At 40.1% G+C, this 17231-nt stretch overlaps 1 protein-coding gene and 1 long non-coding RNA gene across 2 annotated transcripts; one reads left to right on the forward strand and one right to left on the reverse strand.

Annotated features, from left to right (window-relative positions):
- Window positions 1-2125: 2125 nt before the first annotated feature.
- Window positions 2126-17102, reverse strand: LOC137041816 (uncharacterized). Its single transcript, XM_067418488.1, has 13 exons — window positions 16917-17102; window positions 16647-16831; window positions 14918-15055; window positions 14718-14835; window positions 14459-14601; window positions 12173-12340; window positions 11691-12098; window positions 6469-6666; window positions 5025-5162; window positions 4825-4942; window positions 4545-4687; window positions 2625-2792; window positions 2126-2536 (listed from the first exon to the last, which is right to left on the reverse strand). Coding segments are annotated over exons 1-13 (2337 nt in total). The 5' UTR covers window positions 16918-17102.
- Window positions 7765-9433, forward strand: LOC137040939 (uncharacterized). The gene is made up of 2 exons (XR_010898011.1): window positions 7765-8030; window positions 9218-9433. It is a non-coding gene; the product is annotated as an uncharacterized lncRNA (long non-coding RNA).
- Window positions 17103-17231: the final 129 nt, after the last annotated feature.

The raw sequence follows: 17231 nt of genomic DNA on the forward strand, positions 1-17231 counted from the left end.
ATGACAAATCCTGTCCCCCTGTGAAATCGTGTCCGCTGGTAGCGGTTTTAAATGCCTGATCAAAAGTTGTTATACATGGTTCTGGACAATTAATTGTTTGAAAATAACTAAATAATAAACTAATAAACTATAAATAAATTGCCATAATAAGTACACACGCAAAACATTTATTTTAAATATTTAATTGATTGCTATGACGGGAGCAAAAACATGTTCTGAATTATATACTTATATAAGCACTTATAGCTTCAGTTATATACTACTAATATATGAAACATATGCTTTTTAAGACATTAAAGACTATTTTAACACAATTTAAACAGCAAAAATCAAAACGCGGTTGTGTAAGAATTGTAATCAGGCTCTGAACAGATTACCTATTAAAATTTCTTTCAGCCAATAGAATCGCTCTTGGGGTCCTTGCGGACACGATTTCACAGGGGGACAGGATTTTTCATGACAGCGGAAAGTGAGGTAAACTAGAAGCACTCACTTCCTGATGGCTGAGCGAACTGCGCAGGCTCAGACTGAGCTTGAGGACGTAGATGTGACGTGAGCCTCCTGTCTGACAGCTGTAGGTCTTCTAGTAGTTGTGGAAAGTGAAAGCTGAATCACGTTGTTTAAATGTTTTGTCCCGTTGCTTTTGGCTCACTATGGGCTTCTCCCCATTCTTCTCCCTTGACTTTATCAGACTTTATGTCTCCACGTCCCCCCGACTGCAAAAACAGCTTCTGCGGGGCGATAGTGTAAGATACAAGGTAATGGAGCCTTTTATACATTGTCGTGTTTCTTTAGAAATAAACAATGGACAAATGGAGTCTTTAAACGTCTCTGATGTAAAGTTATTCACTGTCAAAGTGACTCAAAAATGAATGGGAGTCAATGGGATGCTAACAGCAGGTGATGGCTTGGTTAGCAATGGCCGCCCCTATGGGTGGAACGCTTTCCGAGCGCTAGATTACCCGCTTGGATTTTTGAGAGGCAGGTTACTATTCGTAAATATCTTTTTTTGGAGGATGTTCTGTTTAGCCAATCATGGTGAGCTTTTAATCCACCAATCAAAACGGTCCTTACTGAATAGACTCAAGAAGCTCAACTCTGCACTTGTTCTGTGCATTGTTCTGTTTCATGATCGGTTGTTTCATTACCTTTATGTAAAGAAATTTTAATGGGTACTCTTTTTCTAGCACCTAATTACAATTTCTACAAAATTATAATTTATGTTGGTCGCACAAAATACAACTAGTCGGTTAGCCTGCTGTCACCATGGAAACGGGGCAGCTCTTCTGACAAGAAGCTGGCACTGTTTTTTTCACTTAAGGTTAAAAACATTTAGACGTGGCCATCTGTCTCACATTGGTTCCCCCGATATAATTAAGTGAAAAAATGCAGACAACAGATTCTTATTCTATGTTTTTTTTTAAAAGTTATTTCAGTGTACAAATGACTGTTATATGAGAAAATATGTATATTTATTTTATATTCTATACTGTAATACAATCCATTGGCTTGAATTTTTCTGCTTTGTTCACTGAGCTTTTTGGTAAGTTTATTATATTTTGTGTGCATGAATTCCAGGTTCACACTAGATTGTTTTTTCAGTTAAAGATTTCCCATAATAGATTGCAATTTATAGTGTTTTGAACAGTGTTCATATAAATTTGTATGGGCCTGTGTTTTTTTAAATTGATAGTGCACATGACAGGTATATTACAATTCCAAATATTTATTGTATATAAACATACAGACAAACATACAATTTAAGGATCACTGCTGCTGTTAAAGGCACAGTGTGTAAGATGTTTGGATTAAAATATCCAAAAACCACTAGAACAGTGTTATATATTTTGTTTACTATCCCAAATAGGATAGCGCAGCGCTGCCCCCCCCCCCCCCCCCCCCCCCCACACACACACACACACACACACAAGCAGAAGAAGCAGAAGTGCTCGTCGGACAGAATAAAAGCTCAGCCAACTCAAGGCATCATCAAGCTATGACCTCTATCAGAGAAAAATTACATATTGTGGCTTTAAAAGGAGATTGGATATTATTGTAACTCTTTCTATAAGTGAACTAAAATTATCTCATTTGTGAAGGCATTCAGAGAAAAAACATCACGTTTCTAGACTGGGCCTCTGAATCTGCCAAGAAAGAGGATGCTATTAGTGGGGTTGTGTCTGATAAAGAAAATGAACGGGTGATCAGCCCTGAAAATCTGGAATTCTGGCATTCGGGCACAGCCAAGCAAATAGACTGCAGTTGCAGCTGTCGCCTCAGTGCCTTCCTCTTTCACGTTCACAAAGGCCTTGTGAATCATCTCTGAAATGAAGAGGCCGTCCTGACTGCTCATGCCGGTCAGATTAGCCTTTGATCCGAACACAGAGCTCATACCCATCCTGTGCAGTGTTGCTGATAGGGAGCTCTCAAACTCCACCTTGAACTTTGGCAAATAGACTTTGACATCCATCCAGAAGGATATGTTATGAATATCGGTCCAGTCAAGCAGCTTGTCAAGGGTCAACTCACTCTCCAGCTGTCAAACACACACACACACACGCACACAGATGCTGAAAAATAACATACACGGCAACAAACTATCTGATTATGGCACTTTTGCTGACCTTCAGAAGAGGATCAGAGCCGTCCTGAGTTTCTTTTGGAAGAAGGATCAACATGCTGAGCTCCTCATCTTTATATGGCAACTCCAGCACCTGCAGATCATGCTCTGGGATGCTTCTGAAGGGAAATATTTTCTTCTGGTACATCATTTCCACAGGCCGGCTCTCATTCTGATGGAAGACTAATGTTATCAGATGATGAAATACACAGCATTTACAAAATTAAGTTAGCCTATTTACAAACCCGTTTCCAAAAAAGTTGGGACACTGTACAAATTGTGATGGATGATGTGGAAGATTCAAATTTCAATATTTTATTCAGAATACAACATAGATTACATATCAAATGTTTAAACTGAGAAAATTTATAATTTTAAGCGGAAAATAAGTGTATTTTAAATTTCATGGCATCAACACATCTCAAAAAAGTTGAGACAAGGCCATGTTTACCACTGTGTGGCATCCCCTCTTCTAAAAGTCTGCAAATGTCTGGGGACTAAGGAGACAAGTTCCTCAAGTTTAGGAATAGGAATGTTGTCCCATTCTTGTCTAATACAGGCTTCTAGTTGCTCAACTGTCTTAGGTCTTCTTTGTCGCATCTTCCTCTTTATGATGTGCCAAATGTTTTCTATGGGTGAAAGATCTCGACTGCAGGCTGGCCATTTCAGTCCCCGTATCCTTCTTCTACGCAGCCATGATGTTGTAATTAATGCAGGATGTGAGCTGGCATTGTTGGCAATGTTGGAAAGTGCAAGGTCTTTCCTGAAAGAGACGATGTCTGGATGGGAGCATATGTTGTTCTAGAACTTGGATATACATTTCAGCATTGATGTTGCCTTTCCAGATGTGTAAGCAGCCCATCAAACACACACTTATGCAACCCCATCCCATCAGAGATGCAGCTTCTGAAATGAGCACTGATAACTAGTTGGGTTGTCCTTGTCCTCTTTAGTCCAGATGACATGGCATCCCAGGTTTCCAAAAAGAACTTCAAATTTTGATTCATCTGACCACAGAACAGTGTTCTACTTTGCCACAGTCCGTTTTAAATGAGCTTTGGCCCAGAGAAAACGCCTGCGCTTCTGGATCATGTTTAGATATGGCTTCTTTTTTTGACCTATAGAGTTTTAGCCGACAATGGCGAATTGGATTGTGGTCACTGACAATGTTTTCTGGAAGTATTCCTGAGCCCATGTTGATTTCCATTACAGTAGCATTCTTGTATGTGATGCAGTGCCGTCTAAGGGCCGAAGATCACAGGCATCCATATGGTTTTCCGGCCTTGGAGTCTGACTGAATTGTTACATCCTTATTAAGCACTGTAGATGATGATAACTTTAAACTCTTTGCAATTTTTCTCTAAGAAACTCCTTTCTGATATTGCTCCACAATTTTTTACCGCAGCATTGGGGGAATTGGTGATCCTCTGCCCATCTTGACTTCTGAGAGACGCTGATGGCGGAAGATTTGGATTTAAAGTGAAATGTAACAGCGTTTTTTTAAGTGAGCTTGTCATTGTTCTGTTTTGTTGTTGTGTTTTTCATTAAGAATAATAATGAAGCCACCATTCAAGCAACCTGCCCCTGTATTGGCGCTAATTCTAAACCGAAAGTAAAATGCGCACGGCCGCACAGTCATTCAAGTTTGCGTGTCCACTGGTTCGTTTTCAGTTCATTCCTATGGAAGCTTCCACAGGAATTCATTGAAAGCCCCCGTCGGTGATACAGGTATTACCGGTGTAGTCACACGTCTATTAACTGGTGAAAAAATGTCCTCAACATCACATCCCTACTTAGTATAAATTAAATATATTGCTATTTAAACATGGTGTAAATTAGTGCATATGTGGGTAAGCACAATCAAATTTTATATATTTTAAAAGGTAATCTCCTGCCCAATCTCAAAACAAAAAGTGGACTGTACCTGGTTTATCTTAAACGGCATTTCTTTAGTATCTCTTGCTTCAAATAAGTGCATCCAGTTTTCTTTAAAGTAGATGGCATTAACCAGAACTAAACGGGTCATCCCAGTCACCATTCCCGGCTGGAGAAGATCTTTGAATTTATCTGAAAAACACAAGTTTGTGTTTCTGACTTCACATCTTTGTCTGAAGATCAAGCTTGTATACTACCAACAGGTCTAAACTGATTTGCATGTAACTGTTTAATTTGAAACAGAAGTGTATATGAAGTGTTGTTCTCACTCTCCGTCTGCTCCTCCACCCATGTGTTAATGAGCTTTCGTGAGTCCTCAGCCGCTCCAATGAAGTCCACAGCCTGAAGCTCAGCGTGATACAGCTTCAGCGTGGACTCCAGATACTCCTGCAGCACAAAATAAAGCCACCGTCTCACAGCACACAGAGAGCATCAACATGTCTCATTATTACAGGCCGAATGGACTCACGGGTAAGAAGCTGTAGGTTTTCTCTCCATAGAGGCGGTTGGCCAGTTTGAGGATGTAGGAGGCCGATGGTCTGTTGATCGATGAGGTGAGGGACTCAAAATGAGAGTGAACATCAGAGACAGAACTGAAGGACAAAACCTGCAGAGCAAGACAACAGGTGAATCTCACTAAACCCCTCAAGAACATGAACATGTTACACTTCACAAAAGCAAAAACATTTTTTACAACCATTATATTTTGGCATTACGTATGAGTGTATTTGGTAATAGTATGAGTATATAAAAATGATATGATCATTAAGACAACATATGTATTTACATTAACTCACTAAAATAAGTAAAACATTTAAGTGCATTTTTTAGTGCAAAATACAAGTTATGCAAGATCCAACTCATTTTAAGCCGGTTTAATGTAATTTAAGTTGAAATGATTATACATCTAAGTTGATTGTACTTAAATTAAACACAGCATCTTCTCGATATGATGCTATCCAGTATCTGCTGCAGTGTTCGAGGTGGTTCAAGTTTTCAATGGTATCTGTGCACAAAATAAATTGGATATGCTTTTTCCTAATGCTAATGTATCTTGACGTCATGTCTATTGTGATCTTTCCGATGTGATTACATTAACACTTATATGCACAGAGCAGCACAAGATGAGCAATTTAGGTTATAACGTATAGCAAGGTTTTTTCTTTTTTTTCTTGAAAATGTTTTTGAAAATTAGACCCTATTCCTCGTCTAGGATCGTGCAGAGCCAATGAAGCCCTTCCTCTGAAACTGCATTGATTTGGACCTTCAACCGTTGTCCCCACTGAAGCCCATTATATTGAGAACAATCCTGGAATGTTTTCCTCAAAAAAACTAATTTCTTTTCGACTGAAGAAAGAAAGACATGAACATCTTGGAGGAGAAGGGGGTGAGTAAATTATCAGGAAATTTTGATTTTGAAGTAAACTAATTCTTTAAAATCATTCGTGCACAGGGCACATTTCACACACAAATTTCTCTATGTATGCTTAGTGAATGAGACCAAATAACTTTATATACCTTTCAGATTTAAACCTTTGCAGGATGTTATCATTTACTAAGAACTGTGTTACACACTACATGAAATTTAATTTTAAAAATCCATAATAGGGGCTCTAAAGAAATGTTATGATAAACTCTCAATATCAGTAATATCTCAAGCTTGGAACTGTTTATTAGCCTCGTGTAGCTGACTTTTATTTTGTTTTTAAATTGTTGGTGTTATTTTCACTACTAACATTATTACTATCATAACCACAACATAATAATAAAGTTTTTTTTGTGTACTCACTCACACACAACATATTCTGTGATATTCTGGTTTAAGTTAATACCAACCTGCCAATCAAAAATGTATTATAATCGTAATGACACTGAAATAAATCGCACCAAAATAACGTGTCGGTTCCTCATACCTTCTCCATTTCTTTGGCTGTGTCTCCTCGGGCTCCCAAGTAGACCATAGCGAGCGCGGCGCTGACGCTCAGCGGGGAAAAGAACATGTTTCCCTCCGCGTTACTCGCGCTCAGAGCCCGATAGAGATCCAGAGCGAAGAGACTGTTAGCGCGACTGAGACCCTCCATGACTGGGGATGAAGCCAAAATATCGGGTTTTTTATTAATTTATTATTTTATTCCCCCCCAGAAAAAAAAAAGATAAACCAGACTAGCTGACAGCGTGAGATCGTGAGATATATAACCAATCGGAGGAGAGCCCTTCTAGCCAATCATACGCGAAAAAGGCCTTCCCTTTCCATCTTGGGAAAAAAATAAATAGCGCGTCCCGCATTCTCACACCCTTTGCCTTTTCGAAACAGCGCCTCTTGCTGTTCTGAAGATAACACCCTTATCCAAATAGGATGTGTCATGTTCTTTTTACCGGGATCGGTTTATGAAACACGAGATGAGAGATGTTTTAATGCCGCACTGAACACACACATACAGGCTGTAACAGCCTATGCCACAGCTGCTGTAACGCCACTGTCCTCTAGCGGGACACTGCTCTAATAGCATTAAGCAAACATGCAATTACTACCACAGTATTTATGCATATATAGCCTACTACATCCCCCTTTTTTTAGAACATGTAAGACTAAATGCAGAAAATACTTATTCATCACATAATACTAATTAACAAAACTTTAACAAACAAAACTACCCCTCAATTGCTTTCTTTTCAAAACAACTGAGAATAATAACAGTTCCTAAAAACCTCAGAAAAATTAAAGACATTTAGACCAAACATATTTCTTAACTTCTTTCATCATCCTCCTTGTTTCTTTTTTCTTCTTCTTAACCCATTTCAAAATCACTTTTTTTTATCAGTCTCCCACTCCTTGTGTCTTTGCTCAGTGTTTTCAGCCAGCACAGTTTGATCTTGCACATCATCATTCTGGACTGACAGCTCTGTGTCATCTCCTTCAACTCCCTCCACGGCCTCTGGTCGAGCACGGCCTCCGCCTGTATGTCTGACCAGAATTGGTCACAATGTTGAACGTGGCTCCAGCCTTTGTTCCGTCACCACCATAGAATTAAAAAAATCTTCATTCAAACTCTTTTGCAATATATTTATCAAATCAAGCTTCAATATTCTCCTTCCATTTCTGTGCTTTGGACACTTAAAAATGTCCAAATTGGGCCCAGTTAGTCATTTTCATGTCGGTGTCATCATGTGACTCATTAGTGTTACAAGGTCTCAGGTGTGAATGGAGAGCAGGTGTGTTAAGTTTGGTTTTATCGCTCTTACACACTGAACATCAACATTGCACCTCATGGCAGCTCTCCGAGAATCTGAAAAAAATAATTATTGTTCTACATAAAGATGGCCGAGGCTATAAGAAGATTGCCAACACACTGAAACTGGCTGAGGGTCAGCACGGTGGACAACACCATACAGCGCTTTAACAGGACAGCTCAGAACAGATCTCTCCATGGTCGACCCAAGAAGTTCGTGCACATGCTCAACATCATATCCAGAGGTTGGTTTTGCAAAAAAAAAAACAGATGTTTGAGTGGGTTAAAGGGGTTTGAGGGTGAGCCTGTCATTGCTCAGACCATACGCCACACACTGCGTCCCAGAAGAAAGCCTCTTTTTAAAGATGACACAGAGGCAAATGTTCCCGTCAAGTTTGTTTTTTTAAATCACAACTTATGCTTGAACCAGGCAGATGGCTAAGCAAAGGTCCTAAAGATGGCGGCAAAAAAGTCAAATGGTTTTTAGAACCATGAATGCCAATATATAAAATATTACAAAATATCTATAAAAATGTGAGGGGTGTGTCAATCCAAAAATCTTTAAAAAAAAATCTTTAACAACAGCAATGGTCCTTAAATTGTGTGTTTGTCTCAGATAGTTAGGAAACACTGGCTATTGAAGGGTGTTGTCTTTACAGTAACTCTTTCCCTATTTTTACACTATTTGTCCAACTAATTCTGTGAAAGAAACATGACACATGAAGTATTGCACAGTTTTCTTCAGTTCAACTTTCTTTGGGATGATTGCTTAAACCACTTCAAAGGGTTAGTTCACACAAAAATGAAAATGTTATTAATGACTCATCCCAATGTCGTTCCACACCCCTCCGTTCATCTTCGAAACACAGTTTAAGATATTTCATATTTAGTCCGAGTCTACGGAGCCCCTAAAGGGACGTGGAGGAGGAATTTTTTTAGGTGGGGCGGTTTTTTTTTCTTTCTCTAAATCTTTTGCGTTCCCTCGCAAAGACATTGGCATTCCCTCGTAAAGACATTGGCGTTCCCTCGCAAAGACACGCCAATGTCTTTGCGAGGGAACGCGCCAAAGTGACGTCATGACTTCTGCACTCTATTAAGCGTTGTTATGACGACAGTTGTTATCAGAAAATATCAAACCTCGGAATGTTTACACAGTTGTTTTAATCAGAAGAAAATTGTACACATGCTGACTGTGATGCACTGAAATATGCGCTTTTAAGTAATAAATGGATTAGATTAACTCTCTCTCTCTCTCTCTAGTAATGTTAGACACATTGAGAGAGAAGCTGCTCTGAAAAGACTCTGAAAAGATTGATAAAAGTCAAACTGTGTGTGTGTGTGTATGTGTGTGTTATTGTTACTAACCTTTGCAGAAGCAAAATCTAATGTAATTTGATGTTGTTGTTCCGGTGTGTTTAATTGTTTTCCACAGATTCTCAGCCGATCTGACATGACAAAAAATTCCAAATGTGAGAATATATGGCACGATGGATCCTGTCATGTTTAATGGACTCTAATGACATTTCAGTTTATCCGCAATATATGGACATATGTAATCAAATCCTAACAAGAGTCTGATCTACCACATCATGTATACGTGAAGTAGATATTATAAAATTCAAATAAAGGAAAAATTCTTTATTTACTATATCAGTTTTTAAGGATCAAAGACAAGTCCTATTTATCAAGTCCGTTGCTAACACAAGTGCCCATCTCGGTCTCGTAGTATCCTTACAACATAAATCAACACACTCAGATGTGTCAGGCGCGCTTGAAGCCGTTTCATTCCGGGGGGCTGAAAGTTGAGTCGGAAAATGTGACGTCATTAAGTTGTCAGTGGCGACCAGACAGGTGTTGTAGTAGAACCAAGCGGGTAATCTAGCGCTCGGAAAGCGTTCCACCCATAGAGGCTGCCATTGCTAATCACCTGCTGTTAGCATCCCATTGACTCCCATTCATTTTTGAGTCACTTTGACAGTGAATAACTTTACATCTGAGGCGTTTAAAGACTCCATTTGTCCATGTTTATTTCTAAAGAAACACGACAATGCATAAAAGGCTCCATTACCTTGTATCTTACACTATCGCCCCGCAGAAGCTGTTTTTGTAAAAATAGGCTAACGATTGCGTCATAACCAACGCGACTGTCGCACAGTTGAGAAATTACCGTATAGACCTGAGGAGACGCTCGCAGGCAATCTTTTACTGTCTATGAGACAGTCGGGGGGACGTGGAGACATAAAGTCTGATAAAGTCAAGGGAGAAGAATGGGGAGAAGCCCATAGTGAGCCAAAAGCAACGGGAGAAAATATTTAAACAACGTGATTCAGCTTTCACTTTCCACAACTACTAGAAGACCTACAGCTGTCAGACAGGAGGCTCACGTCACATCTACGTCGTCAAGCTCAGTCTGAGCCTGCGCAGTTCGCTCAGCCATCCGGAAGTGAGTGCTCCTTTACTGACTTCACTTAACGCCGTAGAAGTCAATGGGATAGCTCTGTCCATTTCTTTTACTGTCTATCAGTAGACCCACCGCCCCAGATTATTTTATTTAAAATGAATTACTTGTTAAAACTTGATCATACCATCTGCGTCGGAAGCAAAACTGTGGGTGGTCTCAGAATATGTTTTGCTGGAAGAAGGTTAGATACAAATATACCTCAGTTTACCAAACGATTGATTGCGCCAGACAAAATTGCGGAAATCAGTGACTTATTTGCCCTGACTTTAGAGTAGGGGTTAGAGACACATGACATCAAGATTTGACACAAATTGATCAGAGGTGCGAATTCCCCTTTTGCCGAACTCGCTCTACTCCCTTTTCACATCACATATCAGATCGGAAAGGCATTTATTTTCAATTAAAATGGAGAAAATATTAGAAAGGTGAAAAAAAAAAAAAAACAGCCAATAAGGTCAAACACCTAAGACTTTTTTCTCGGTTAGGGGTTGGTAAACAGACGTGTTGAATTAGTGACGATAAAAGTGAGTGGGTCCAATATCATTGGTCTTAAAAGGTGTGTGGGTCTTGATGTCCTCACGACACTGGTTCCGACACCCATGGATCATACACACACACACACACACGTTAATCATCACTCATAAAGCATTCTTTTTATTTGTGTTCATAGGCTACATACAATATCCAGCATCTGCCAGGGCTCTTAGTCCATCATGTGCGCATATTTGGAGAAATAATTATTCATAATCATGTTTGTAAAATATCATGTGTCCCGACCTCAGCAGACTGGTGAGAGTAGCCTAACGTTACATGTTAACGTCCAGCTCACAAACCTCGTGGATGTCTGAACAGAGTTTTTTAAAAAGATTTCCCAATTTTACTTTTCTTAATCGTGTTAGTAGTAACGTTACTCAAAAAAGACTAAAAATGGGTTTCTGCTGCTTATTGCTAGCCATGACCAAACGAGAGTGAGCGAGGTGACGTGACAGCACTTCCTGAGGAATTATCAAAATAATTGATCATTAGTTTATATCTTATCCACTGCCCATTACTTTAATCCTATATCAAACACTTTGTTGTGTCAGTCTATTTTATTTTATTTTATTTCATTTCATGTTTTAAATACAATATTATTTTAGTCCACAGCCCCTCACCAGAGTGTGTACTGGATGTGTCTAACATGATAAAATAGCGTTGTAATCCCCCACATATACATGAACAGAAGCGCTCGTCTGACTAAAAGCTCAGCAAATCCAAACATCATCAAGCTACGCCTTTGTTTTGAATAAGCGACAAAAAATGACATATTGTGGCTTTAAAAGGAGATTGAGTATTATAATTCTTTCTATAAGTGATTGGGAATAATCTAATTTGTGAACACATTCAGAGATAGCATTTCTTTATTTGAGTGCACAGAGAAAAAAACCCCATCACGTTTCTAGACTGGGCCTCTGAATCTGCCAAGAAAGAGGATGCTGTTAGTGGGGTTGTGTCTGATAAAGAAAATGAACGGGTGATCAGCCCTGAAAATCTGGAATTCTGGTTCAGACATGGCACTGCCACAAAAATGGAGTGCAGTTGCTGCTGCCGCCTCAGTGCCTTCCTCATTCACGTTCACAAAGGCCTTGTGAATCATCTCTGAAACGAAGAGGCCGTCCTGACTGCTCATGCCGGTCAGATTAGCCTTTGATCCGAACACAGAGCTCATACCCATCCTTTGCAGTGTTGCTGATAGGGAGCTCTCAAACTCCACCTTGATCTTTGGCAAATGGACTTTGACATCTATCTGCGTGGACATTTTATCTCTTTTGCTCCAGTCAAGCAGCTTGTCAAGGGTCAACTCACTCTCCAGCTGTCAAACACACACACACACTGAAAAATAACATACACAGCAACAAACTATCTGATTATGGGACTTTTGCTGACCTTCAGAAGAGGATCAGAGCCGTCCTGAGTTTCGTTTGGAAGAAGGATCAACATGCTGAGCTCATCATCTTTATACGGCAACTCCAGCACCTGCAGATCATGCTCTGGGATGCTTCGGATGGGGAACATTTCCTTCTGGTACATCATTTCCACAGGCCGGCTCTCATTCTGATGGAAGATAAATGTTATCAGATGATGAAATACACAGCATAAACAATTTTACAGAGTATCTATTTACATCATGTGCAAATAACCTGCGTTGTTGGGAAATGCTGTTTACACTAACTCCGCTCACTGACTTCTGATTGGGCCAGACAAAATTACAGAAGACACTGAGCTGTTTACAGTAGCAATGGTGTTTGACATGAAGTTTTGACACAAATCAATTCGCGGTTCAAATACGCCTTTTGCCAAGCTCTCTCTAATCCCCTTTATCATCACACACGAAAGAGTCTGGAAATATGAGAAATATTAGAAAAGTGGATATAAAGTGTCTGACGTGTTTAATAATAAAGTGTTTATCTGTTTAGGGAGGGCATACTGTCCAAATAAGACGTCACCCATTTAATAATTTGAAAAAAATACATAATCATTTACACTCTGTTATAATTGCATACTGTTTAATGCACAACAACACTGATGTGCAAATATTATCTGCCACTATTTAGAAGTATCAATATCATCTAACTATTACTTTATTGCAAAGAAAATACTGCTGATAAAAATTATATTATTTTTATATTTTATATTATTTTTTCAAACAATACACCATATGACAACGTGAAAGAAGTTTGTTTGAAATCTTCTCAAATTTATTAAAAAGGGAAAAAAATAAATAAATCAGATGTACACAACTGTTCCACTGATCATCCTTTAGATGTTTCTACAACTTGACTGGAGTCCACCTGAGGTAAATTCAGTTGATTGGACATGATTTGGAAAGGCACACACCTGTCTATATAAGGTCCCACAGTTAACAGTGCATGTCAGAGCACAAATCAAGACATGAAGTCCAAGGAATTGTCTGTAGACCTCCGAGACAGGATTGTATCGAGGCACAGATCTGGGGAAGGGCACAATGAACACAGTGGCCTCCATCATCTGTAAATGGAAGACGTTTGGCACCAAGACTCTTCCTAGAGTTGTCCACCCGGCCAAACTGAACGATCGGGAGAGGAGGTCCTTAGTCAGGGAGGAGACAAAAAACCCAGAAGGTAACTCCGACAGAGCTCCAGCATTTCTCAGGAGAGAGAGGAGAACCTTCCAGAAGAACAACCATCTCCACAGCTCTCCACAATCAGGCCTGTGTGGGAGAGTGGCCAGACGGCACGTGACCACCCATCTGGAGTTTGCCAAAAGGCAAATGAAGGACAACAAAATTCTCTGGCCTGATGAAACAAAGATTGAACTCTTTGGCCTGAATGGTAAAACCAGGCATCACCTGGCCAATACCATCCCTACAATGAAGCATGGTGGTGGCAGCATCATGCTGTGGGGATGTTTCTCAGTGTCATGATCTGGGAAACTATTCAGGATAGAGGGAAAAATTAATGCAGCATGTCCAGAGACATCCTTGATGAAAACCTGCTCCAGAGCGCTCTGGACCTCAGACTGGGGCGAAGGTTCATCTTCCAACAGGACAACGACCCAAAGCACACAGCCAAGATAACAAAGAGGCTACGGGACAACTCTGTGAATGTCCTCGAGTGGCCCAGCCAGAGCTCAGACCTGAACCTGACTGAACATCTCTGGAGAGATCTGAAAGTGTCTGTGCACTGACTCTCCCCATCCAACCTGATGGAGCTTGAGACGTCCTGTGAAGAAGAATGGGACAAACTGCCCAAAAATAGGTGTGCCGAGCTTGTAGCATCATACTCAAGACGTGAGGCTGTAATTGGTGCCAAAGGTGCTTCAACAAAGTATTGAGTAGGGCTGTGAATACTTATGTACGTATTTTTTTTCTCTTTATTCTGTTTTTTATTTTTTATACATTTGCAAAGATTTCAAACTAATTTATTTCACGTTGTCATTATGGGGGATTGTTTGTAGAATGGAAGGACACATTTTATTTAATCCATTGTAGAATATGGCTGTAACAAATAACAAATAGTGGGAAAATGTAAGCACTGTGAATTCTTTCCGGATAACCTCAGTGTAAATAGCAGCTATAGCTAAGAAAACATTTAAACTATAAATTAGTGCATGTGTGGGTAAGTACAATTTTACAAAGATTTTAAAAAGTGATCTCCAGTTAGCATCACCCTTGAAACAAAAAGTGGATTGTACCTGGTTTATCTTAAAGGGCATTTCTTTAGTGTCTCTTGCATTAAATTTGTCCATCCAGTCCCCTTTTAAGTAGATGGCATTAACCAGAACTAAACGGGTCATCTCAGTCACCATTCCCGGCTTGAGAAGATCTTTGATTTTATCTGAAAAACACAAGTTTTTGTTTCTGACTTCATATTTGTGGCTTTTAAAAAAGGTTTTCTAGCAACAGATGATTGTTTAATTTGAAACAGAAGTGTATATGAAGTGTTGTTCTCACTCTCCGTCTGCTCCTCCACCCATGTGTTAATGAGCTTTCGTGAGTCCTCAGTCGCTCCAATGAAGTCCACAGCCTGAAGCTCAGCGTGGTACAGCTTCAGCGTGGACTCCAGATACTCCTGCAGCACGAAATAAAGCCACCGTCTCACAGCACACAGAGAGCATCAACATGTCTCATTATTACAGGCCGAATGGACTCACGGGTAAGAAGCTGAAGGTTTTCTCTCCATAGAGGCGGTTGGCCAGTTTGAGGATGTAGGAGGCCGATGGACTGTTGATCGATGAGGTGAGGGACTCAAAATGAGAGTGAACATCAGAGACAGAACTGAAGGACAAAACCTGCAGAGCAAGACAACAGGTGAATCTCACAAAACCCCTCAAGAACATGAACATGTTACACTTCACAAAATCATTTTTTTTTTTACAACCATTATATTTTGGCATTGTGTATGAACACTGCTCTAAGGTGCAGATCCTCTCGTCCGTGCAAGACTTATGACGCGCCGCGCTCCACTTTATTCCTATGGGTGACGTCGAGCGACTTCAACGCTTCAGCACAGCATTCCGGGAAGGCAGCGCTGCATTTGAACCGATTTGAACGCAGAAATGACGGGAAGCTTCACAACATCACGCTTCGGTCACAAAAGTGGATCTCCACTGTCACTGCTGTCACAGGACTTCACGAAATCAACAGTTACCAAAGAAGTGTGTTTTTGACGGAGCGGTCCCAACGATAAAGGTTCACGGTCCTGCTTTGGAAACAGGCGGTGAGTAAAACTGCTTCAAATGTCTGTTGTTGGCTATCGTCGCGTGAGTAAACATCAGTAAACAACACGATCGTGTATAACGTTAGTTAATTTATCAATGGAGCATGCGATCTATGGTGTGTGTTTAATAACATTTGTTTAGCTGAGCACTATAGGTGTCAGTTTGATTATTGTAAAACCACGCAAACATAAACCTAGCGTTCTCACAAAGCGTGCTTCGTCATTTAAATGCGCTAACGTTACTCCTTTGTTGTTCTGTATAACGTTACACTAGTCTGACGTCCAAAACCGTTTTGCTTGCTACTGCTAAGGTTTAGTCGCATACAATAGTCCATAAACCGAATCATGTCCTCATAAACTGCGAGTAAAGACAAATATGGACAGGCCACTAAATACAATACATACCACAGAGACGGACGTCCTGCTGTTGCTGTTTCTCCTGTTCAATTTATTTCATCCTCCGGATCTGATTCTGGATCATATATGTATTAGTTGAATCTGATTGATAGCCATGGTTTATTTAGGGTAGCGTTTTCTTCTCCACGCTCACCTTTTTGTGTGCGCTTGTCATTCTTTAGCTCCGCCCACTCCATACGCCTCCAGGCGCTCGTTTTTTTCCGGTACAGCCTATATTTCTTTTATAAATATAATAAAACTAAAGATTTTCGAAGATATGAAGGATGGAATACTACTCTATAGGTACTCAAGATTGACTGAAACTGAGTGTTTCACCCCCCCCACCCCCTTAAGACCAGCGCATGCGCATTATAAGTTAACCTAGAGATCGATATGACGTCACCATAACGATCCACCATCCAGTACGTATTGGATTTGATCCAGCAACGTCATCGTGCTGCAGGCTGCAGCAAAGGGGCGTCTCGAAAATTGCAACTACAGCACACATTACAGGCACTGATCAACATAAACGTATACATTTCGCTTAACAATAATCTGCATGCATAATAAATTACAGTAAAATGTATGGTTTTTGCATGTTTTAATAAAATGTTATTTAATAACAGTCATCATAATAAGCATATTTCCAGTAGTCTATTCTGTGATATTCTGGTTAAAGTTATACCAAACCCGTGAATCAAGAATGTATTATAATCGTAATGACACTGAAATGAATCGCACCAAAATAACGTGTCGGTTCCTCATACCTTCTCCATTTCTTTGGCTGTGTCTCCTCGGGCTCCCAAGTAGACCATAGCGAGCGCGGCGCTGACGCTCAGCGGGGAAAAGAACATGTTTCCCTCCGCGTTACTCGCGCTCAGAGCCCGATAGAGATCCAGAGCGAAGAGACTGTTAGCGCGACTGAGAACCTCCATAGCTGGGGATGAAGACACTGCGACAAATACAAGCCAGAACATCGGGTTTAAGTACTAGAGTTTGTTCAACCATCTTTCAACTCGCGTATAAATTATTTTTACTTTTATAAACGATGTCCTTTCGCCGTAGTTCAGTTGTCCTGGGGGTTTGTTGTTGTTGTTCGAAAGTTCCCTATAGGCCTGTCTGTGTGCTAAAATATTTACCGGATCTTCTAAAGTGGTTAACTTCTAAAATCTTCAGTAAGAAAATGTTTAATTGATCTGGTGGGTGCTGTTGTTAGTGTGTGGAGGAGGCCCCGCCCCGTGTGTGTGTGTGTGTGTCAGTGTATGCAGGAAAAGGCGTTATAAAATACAAAACAAGAATAAACATAATATATTTTACAGAAAACGTACTCGGTTACTTTCGTAACCTCGGTT

The sequence above is a fragment of the Pseudorasbora parva genome, chromosome 15 (genome assembly GCF_024679245.1).
Source record: "Pseudorasbora parva isolate DD20220531a chromosome 15, ASM2467924v1, whole genome shotgun sequence".
Lineage (NCBI taxonomy): Eukaryota > Metazoa > Chordata > Actinopteri > Cypriniformes > Gobionidae > Pseudorasbora > Pseudorasbora parva.